The sequence below is a fragment of the Prionailurus bengalensis genome, chromosome D2 (assembly GCF_016509475.1).
Source record: "Prionailurus bengalensis isolate Pbe53 chromosome D2, Fcat_Pben_1.1_paternal_pri, whole genome shotgun sequence".
NCBI classification, from domain to species: Eukaryota; Metazoa; Chordata; class Mammalia; order Carnivora; family Felidae; genus Prionailurus; species Prionailurus bengalensis.
The window spans coordinates 87,448,610-87,457,389 of record NC_057351.1 but is presented as its reverse complement, the minus strand read 5'-3'; the positions used below and the strand labels follow the sequence as shown (position 1 = coordinate 87,457,389).

General features: G+C 47.2%; 1 protein-coding gene across 1 annotated transcript; it reads left to right on the top strand.

Moving 5' to 3' along the window:
- The first annotated feature begins 5,614 nt into the window (after positions 1–5,614).
- Positions 5,615–6,526, top strand: LOC122493564 (olfactory receptor 13G1-like). Its single transcript, XM_043598183.1, has one exon. It carries the CDS (start codon positions 5,618–5,620, stop codon positions 6,524–6,526), a length of 909 nt encoding a protein of 302 aa, XP_043454118.1. The 5' UTR covers positions 5,615–5,617.
- Positions 6,527–8,780: the final 2,254 nt, after the last annotated feature.

Below are 8,780 nucleotides of genomic sequence, written 5' to 3'. Positions count from 1 at the left end.
TGGAAAAAAGACAGCCTCTTTAACAAATGGTGCTGGGAGAACTGGACAGCAACATGCAGAAGGTTGAAACTAGACCACTTTCTCACACCATTCACAAAAATAAACTCAAAATGGATAAAGGACCTGAATGTGAGACAGGAAACCATCAAAACCCTAGAGGAGAAAGCAGGAAAAGACCTCTCTGACCTCAGCCGTAGCAATCTCTTACTCGACACATCCCCAAAGGCAAGGGAATTAAAAGCAAAAGTGAATTACTGGGACCTTATGAAGATAAAAAGCTTCTGCACAGCAAAGGAAACAACCAACAAAACTAAAAGGCAACCAATGAAATGGGAAAAGATATTTGCAAATGACATATCAGACAAAGGGCTAGTATCCAAAATCTATAAAGAGCTCACCAAACTTCACACCCGAAAAACAAATAACCCAGTGAAGAAATGGGCAGAAAACATGAATAGACACTTCTCTAAAGAAGACATCCGGATGGCCAACAGGCACATGAAAAGATGTTCAGCGTCGCTCCTTATCAGGGAAATACAAATCAAAACCACACTCAGGTATCACCTCACGCCAGTCAGAGTGGCCAAAATGAACAAATCAGGAGACTATAGATGCTGGAGAGGATGTGGAGAAACGGGAAACCTCTTGCACTGTTGGTGGGAATGCAAATTGGTGCATCCGCTCTGGAAAGCAGTGTGGAGGTTCCTCAGAAAATTAAAAATAGACCTACCCTATGACCCAGCAATAGCACTGCTAGGAATTTATCCAAGGGATACAGGAGTACTGATGCATAGGGCCACTTGTACCCCAATGTTCATAGCAGCACTCTCAACAATAGCCAAATTATGGAAAGAGCCTAAATGTCCATCAACTGATGAATGGATAAAGAAATTGTGGTTTATATACACAATGGAATTCTACGTGGCAATGAGAAAAAATGAAATATGGCCTTTTGTAGCAACGTGGATGGAACTGGAGAGTGTGATGCTAAGTGAAATAAGCCATACAGAGAAAGACAGATACCATATGTTTTCACTGTTATGTGGATCCTGAGAAACTTAACAGGAACCCATGGGGGAGGGGAAGAAAAAAAAAAGAGGTTAGAGTGGGAGAGAGCCAAAGCATAAGAGACTGTTAAAAACTGAGAACAAACTGAGGGTTGATGGGGGGTGGGAGGGAGGAGAGGGTGGGTGATGGGTATTGAGGAGGGCACCTTTTGGGATGAGCACTGGGTGTTGTATGGAAACCAATTTGACAATAAATTTCATATATTAAAAAAATAATAATAATAATCCATTGAAGAAATAGGTAGAATACATGAATAGACACTTTTCCAAAAAAGACCTCCAGATGGCTAACAGACACATGAAAAGATTCTCAACATCGTTCATCATCAGAGAAATACAAATCAAAATCACAATGAGATACCACTTCACACCTGTCATAACAGCTAAAATTAACAACTCAGGAAACAACAGGTGTGGGCAAAGATGTGGAGAAAGGGGAAACCCTCTTCCACTGTTAGTGGGAATGCAAACTGGTGCAGCCACTCTGGAAAACAATATGGCGGTTCCTGAAAAAAAATAAAAATAGAACTATCCTATGATCCAGGAATTGCACTACCAGGTATTTATCCACATGATACAAAAATGTTGATTTGAAAGGGTACATATGTCCCAATGTTTTTAGCAGTGCTACCAGAAATTGCCGAATTAAGAGCTTAAATGTCCATTGACTGATGAATGGATAAAGAAGATGTGATATATATACACACAATGGAATATTACTCATCCATCAAAAAGAATGAAATCTTGCCATTTGCTACAAATCTTGCCGTTTGTATCATGCTAAGCAAAATAAGTCATTCAGAGAAAGACAAATTTCATATGATTTCACTCATATGTGGAGTCTGGAAAACAAAACAGATTAACATATTGAGGAGGGCGGGGGAGAAAAAGGGGAACCATAAGAGACATTGAACAATAGAGAACAAATTGAGGGTTGATGGAAGGAAGTGGGTGAGGGGATGGGCTAAATGGGTGTTGGGCATTAAGGAAGGCACTTGTTGGGATGAGCACTGGGTGTTGTATTTAAGTGATAAATCACTGAGTTCTACTACTGAAACCCATATTGCACTGCATGTTAACTAAAATTTAAATAAATTTTAAAGAGACAAAAACAAAATAAAAATAAAAATTTGGAAAAAAATAGATAAATAATAAATAAGTCAAAAAAAGAGATAAAAGCCATCCAAATTGGAAAGAAGGAAGTAACTTGCCTGCAGATAACATGATCTTGTATATAGAGAATACTGAACATTGCCAGAAACATCTCCTGACATTTGCAATAACATGGATGAGCCTAGAGAACATAATGTTCAGTGAAATCCACCACACAAAAACGATCATCAGTGTATGGTACTCTTTCTATGTGGAATCTGAAAAAAGGTGATCACATAGAAACAGAGTAGAATAGTGCCTGCCAGGAGCCAAGGGTGTGGGAAATAGATTCTGAATAAAGGTTCAAGCCTTCAGTTACAAGATGAGTGGGTTTGAGGAGTGAGCGTGCTGCATGGTGACAATACACCGTACTGTATACCTGACATTTGCTACAACCATACATATTAAGCTTTCTCAACAACAACAAAAAAGTAACTTTGCAAGATGATGGATATGTTATTTAACTTGGTTGTGGCAATCACTTCACAATGTACACATCTATCAAATCATCATATTGTATATTTCAAAAAAAAACTTATGCTGTTAACACAAAGTACATACAACTTTTATTTGTCATCCATACCTAAATAAAACTACGGGAAACATCCCAAGTGACAGGCTGACCCTTTCTCTGAAACCAAGCAGTTGAGGGTTAAGGTGAACCCGAGATGAGACAAGCTGACAAGTGCCCTGACCTTGAACTGAAAATGTCCAGCCCAGATCAGCAGTTTGGACAAGTCTGAGAAGACCTGGTGACCAGCCAGTCACTGCTTCCACATACTGTCCTGGAGTAAATGTCCTGGAGGCATGAAAAGCTACCAGCTGTAAGACGCACCCTTTCCAGGAACGAGGCAGCCTGACACCACTGGCCTGGGTTAGTGTGGTTTCCCCAGGGCAACTATCCATTCTCCCAGGTTTGTGGAGTAAGGAGAGGAGTGCTGCCTGACTGGATGGCATCTGCACTAGCTCTGTGTGTGAAGCAGGGGGCACAGAAAGCTGAGGACAATGTCCAGTGGCCACTGATAACTGGCCATTAGCTACTCCAAGTTTCTGGGACCTGGTAATGTCCAGTAACAGCTCTAAGCCAATGGGAGTTGACCTTGATTTTTCTTTTTGAGAGACAGATGTGGGGGTGGGACAGAGAGAGAGAGAGAGAGAGAGAGAGAGAGAATCTTAAGCAGACTTGACACTCAGCACAGAGCCTGACAAGGGGCTCAATTTCATGATCCTGAGATCATGACCTGAGCCAAAATCAAGAGTCAGTCACTTAGCCATCTGAGCCACCCAGGCTTCCCAATATTTGCACATTTCTATCTGGGAAGAAAGGACAAGGTCTGCCCGAGGCAGAAATGGTGGGTCAGTGTGTTCATTGGCTCAATACCATGACAGTCTCACTGCCTGACATGCCCATTGGCTCCTCCTGATGCCCATTGGGCAGCCAGCCCCTGGTTACTGCTGAGCACCAGCCCCTGTTTGAGTCTGGACCACGCCATCAGGTACCAAGAATATGTTCTGTTCTTACTTGGTGGTGATTAGATGGGTCCCCCAGGTGCTGGTCAGCTTCTCCAGAGAGTCCTGAATCCATGGGTGAGCAGGTTCTGTGCTAATTGGTCCCTCAGGGTGCACCAAGCACTACCTGTGAGCCGTGTCTACCTACTCCAGATGGTATAGGGCTTCTCCAGCCCTGGTTACAAATCTCCAACTGACCCTGCTCTTGGCTGCAAGTGTCACTCACTGTAGTTTTTCTTTTTAAAACCAACTCTATTTCCTAATAATTTCTGATTCTCTAAAGATTTTTCCTTGGGACCAAGAAGGAAGTTTCTTGAGAGGATACCAGGGATTCCAGATGCCTTTTATCATATTTTTGTAAGCACCTACTATCATTGAATGTTGATTCTGTGTATCATGTGTGTTTTAAATATAAACAGCGCTTTGATCATGTGGACAATTACATTTTACTCTGTGACTAAGAATCATGATATCCCTTTGGCTGTTTTGTTTGAGGATGATAATTCTCTAATCATATTTTTAAAAAGTAAACAGAACAACATGGCGAGTATGTAGTATAAGATCCACCTCTCTCCCTCTCTCTCTCCCTCTCTCTCTCTCTCTCTCTCTCTCTCTCTCTCTTGGTCTCTCCCTCTAACACTCTCTCTCTTCCTCTCTCTCCCCTCTGTCTCCCCTCTCTCTAACACTCTCTCCCTTTCTCTCACCCCCTCTCTCTCCCTATAACACTCTCTCTCTCTCTCCCCTTCTCTCTCCCTCTAACACTCTCTCTCTCCCTCTCTCCTTTCTCCCCTCTTTCTAACACTCTCTCCCTTTCTCTCTCCCCCATCTCTCATCTTTCTCTTTTTTAAAGTATCAGATTTTTGGTTGAAATGTGTCAACATTTTCCACACCAGTGGGCACATTCCAGTGGGTGATCTGATTCCTCATTCTCAGACCACCCCTCATAACAACATGTCCTTGTAATGTTTAGTGAAAGCCAACACCCCAACAGCAATGCCAGCAAGTAGGTTGCCAAGCCCCTGACTTTATGTGGATGTCTGAAACTCTTCTTTTCTCGTTAAAGGGCTATGATCTAAGCAGTGAAACATTTCCAAGATGCACTGTTTTGAAATCAACACAGTGGCCCCACAGGACACAATAATCTAGAAGGAGTCATGCCACCCCCACTTACAGAAGCTGCATGGATGAACATGGGTCTGTGCTATCCCAGGTTTATCTTGGGGGAACTTTTGATTCAGCTGAAGAGTTTGGTGGTGATTTGTCTTTGATCGGTGGGGGGGGTGCTGTTGTGGGCCATTCTGCACCCTAAAGACAGGCCTGCCCCTCGCGCCCAGTGCATGTGTGTGCACAGGTCCCAGAGGGACCCTGGGTCCCTCTCAGCCAGTGCTGCCTGGGTGTGGTCAGTCTGGGAAGAAGACAGCGGACTTCAGAAGCAGTTCTCCCTTCTCCCCCTCCCTCCCACCCCTTCTCTGTCCCCAGACCCTGTCTGAGTGGGTGAGCGGGCTGTAAACACAATCAGGTCGCCCAGTTCTCCATAAGCCCCCCAACACCATGCATGCTCAGTGCTCTGTGTGGTGGGGAGACCAGCCCTTGCCGACCAGGGCCCCAGGTCCAGTGATCTTGTGAGTGGGGTCTCAGTCCTGCACCAGGGAGGGGAGGGGTGAGGACTGGGACTTCTCTGCACATTAGGGGCAACTGCCTCTTCTGTGATGTCCCTGCCCCCCAAAGTTTTCCAGGACACAAATCTCCATTTTTATTACCAAAATAGTATTTGAAGTTCTCTTTCAAAGCGGGTCACACACATATTTGCGGGATGCTCAGAACAAGTTGAAACAGTGAGAACGTCTTTCCTTCACAGCAGGGTCAGAGCCTCACCCCCAGTGGCTGTGATGAACCAGACACTGGTCACCGAGTTCCTCATTCTGGGATTCTCAGAAACACCTCAGCTGCAAATGCTCCTCTTTCCTGTCTTTCTCCTCCTCTACATGGTGGCCCTCTCTGGAAACCTGCTCATCATGGTGGCCATTGGCTCCTGCCCTGCCTTGCACACCCCCATGTACTTCTTCCTGGTAAACCTGGCCGTGGTGGACATCCTCTGCACCTCCACAATCCTGCCCAAGCTGCTGGGCAGCATGGTGGCTGACAGGACCATCTCCTACGGGGGTTGCATAGTGCAGCTTTTCTCCTTCACGTGGTCTCTGGGAGCTGAGCTGCTGCTGTTTTCCGCCATGGCCTATGACCGCTACGTGGCCATCTGCTGGCCCCTGCGCTACAGCACCCTCATGGACTCCCGGGTTTGTAGGCTCTTGGCCGTGGCCGTGTGGACCATCAGCCTGGCCAACACTAGTGTGAACACCGGCCTCCTGCTGCACCTGCCCTTCTGCCATTCCAACGTGGTCGAGCACTTCTTCTGCGAGATCCCCCCTCTGCTGAAGCTCGCCTGTGCCCCGACACGCCTGAACGAGGCCATGGCCTTCACTGCAGACGTGATCCTGGCCTTGGGGAACTTCTCTGTGATCATGCTCTCCTACGGCTGCATCATCGCCAGCATCCTGCGCATCCGCTCGGCCTCAGGCAAGCAACGGGCCTTCTCCACCTGCTCCTCCCACCTCCTGGTGGTCTCCCTGTACTACTGCACTGTCATCTACACCTACATCCGCCCAGCATCCAGATACTCGTTGCACAAGGACAAGGTGGTGTCTGTGATCTACACTTCGGTGGCGCCCTCCCTGAACCCCCTTATCTACTCCCTGAGGAACACGGAGGTCAAAGCTGCCCTCCGGAGGCTGTTCTCCTGAGCTAAGGTCTGTGCGCCCAATGCCCAGGCCCCGCCACCTCCCCCGAAGGGTTTGGCAACAGGCAGTGATCCAGGGTGCAGTTTTCCCTAAAGTGAGATGTGCCCTAGTGTCCAGGAGCCCCCATCCTGCTCCCTGAACGCACATCTCAATGTGCTGTGCAGCATCCATGGGGCCCAGCTGTGACACCACTGCACCCTGGGCCCCAGGAAGCCCCTTATCCTCCCAGACACTGGGTGTCCTGCCCTGTAGGGTCAAGGAGACCTGTGTGGCAGCTCTGTGAACTGAAAGGCACTAAATAGATTAAAGAAGTCATCAGTGTGGACATGGCCCTGTCCCCAGCCCTGGCTACCAATTTTCTCTCCAACATGCCTGTGCTCAAGGCAGGGGCTCAAGGCACGGGGTTTAAGTGGGGCCCATGGCCGCCCCCCCGACCCCCACACTCTCGAGGCTGTCTCGAAGCAGAGCCAGTGAGGGTGGCAGCTTGGGGGAGGATTTGTTCTTAGGAGAAGAGGTTCTGCCTGGAAACAGAGTCTCCAAGAGTTGTCTTTAAAAAAATTTTAGCACTTTTTAGGGTGATATTCTGACAAGGCTTTTTCAAGTCTGGAATATGGAGATGGTCATCAGTGTGGGAGGTGAACCAGGGTGGCTGTGCCCTGCCCTCTTCCATCACAAACCAGGAACCTGTCGACCCTGGACCTGAGGAGGTTTGGGTTCCAGAGAATTTGGGCACCAGGGGAGGCCTGAGGGAAGTGAAGCTCCTCGTGGCCCAAACACTCCATTCCCCCTTGAGATCTAACTGTGCAGGGCTGGGACAGGGTGCAAGAAGATGTGTAGTTTGGAAGCTTGTGGACAGAAATGGTCCTTTGATGGAACAGGGCTGTGACCCCCACATGCTCTGTCACCATGTTTCCAGGCCCACCCTCCTCCACGTCGCCTTGTCTATCTCCCTCTACAGACTTTAAACTCTTTGAGGACAAGGACAATGTCCTGTTCACCTTCTTACTCCTGCACCAGGGCTGTTTGTCTAAATCAATTCACTTGCAAGCATTGTGCACCAGGCACATGGCAGGAACCCAGTAAATACCAGCTGATAGAATGGACCAATCATCTAATTGATCTAATCTAATCAATCATCTAATTGATTTCTACCAATTAGAAGTAGTTTTGCAAAGGCTGCACAGAAGCATTTTTGTGACATGGTTAGTCAGGGGGACAGTGACCATTCTCTTTATTTTTCCCTAATTGGAAATAAACTTCACGTTTATGAGGTTTACAGAACCTGTGGAACCTGGGCAGAGCTATCAGGATGGTGGCCAGGGGCAGAGTTTGCAACACAGTCCTGGAGCCTCCAAGCTTTGCACAGGACACAGGAGGGTGGCTGGTTGGCACAGCCATGTTGGGACTGGCTGCAGCCACAGAGGTAGCTTAGCCTGCCTTGCTGCTCGGACCACAGTGGGAGACGGTTGCCAGAAATGCTCCCAGGGATAAACTCTGGGGCCAGAACTCTGCAGGAGAGGCGCCAGTTCCCACCCTCGGGTTGAGGGAGGCATTCTGCAGAGGGGAGGGTCTGGAGCCACCATGGAGGACCCCAGGCCCAGGGACCCCCAGCATGACTCACACCCTTAACTCGTATCTGCTCCTAGGTTTTCTGTTGCTCTGTGTGGTAGGGATTCTCTGAAAAAGATCCATGGGGTTTCTTATCTTTCCAAATGTGTATTTCATGCTAATAAAATTGGAAAACAAAGACATTTAAAAGGAGAAAGTAGGGGTGCCTGGGTGGCGCAGTCGGTTAAGCGTCCGACTTCAGCCAGGTCACGATCTCGCGGTCCGTGAGTTCGAGCCCCGCGTCAGGCTCTGGGCTGATGGCTCAGAGCCTGGAGCCTGTTTCCGATTCTGTGTCTCCCTCTCTCTCTGCCCCTCCCCTGTTCATGCTCTGCCTCTCTGTGTCCCAAAAATAAATAAACGTTGAAAAAAAAAATTTTAAAGGAGAAAGTAAAAAAGCAAAGCCTTTGAATTTCATCCAAAGGCTGGTGTGAACAATTTTTTGTTTGTCTATGTTTGCACATATACACAGACTTTAATAAATATAGAATAACTTTATACTTATTATTTTATAAACTGTTCCTTTCAGTTTAAAAAACACTGTGTAACCCTTTCCTTCTCTTCCAGGTTCTCCCAAATTAGTTCACATTGGAAGTGTTCACTTTAGTTACCAGCGTGTATACACAGGTTCAGAGGCTCACCAGTGCCTCAG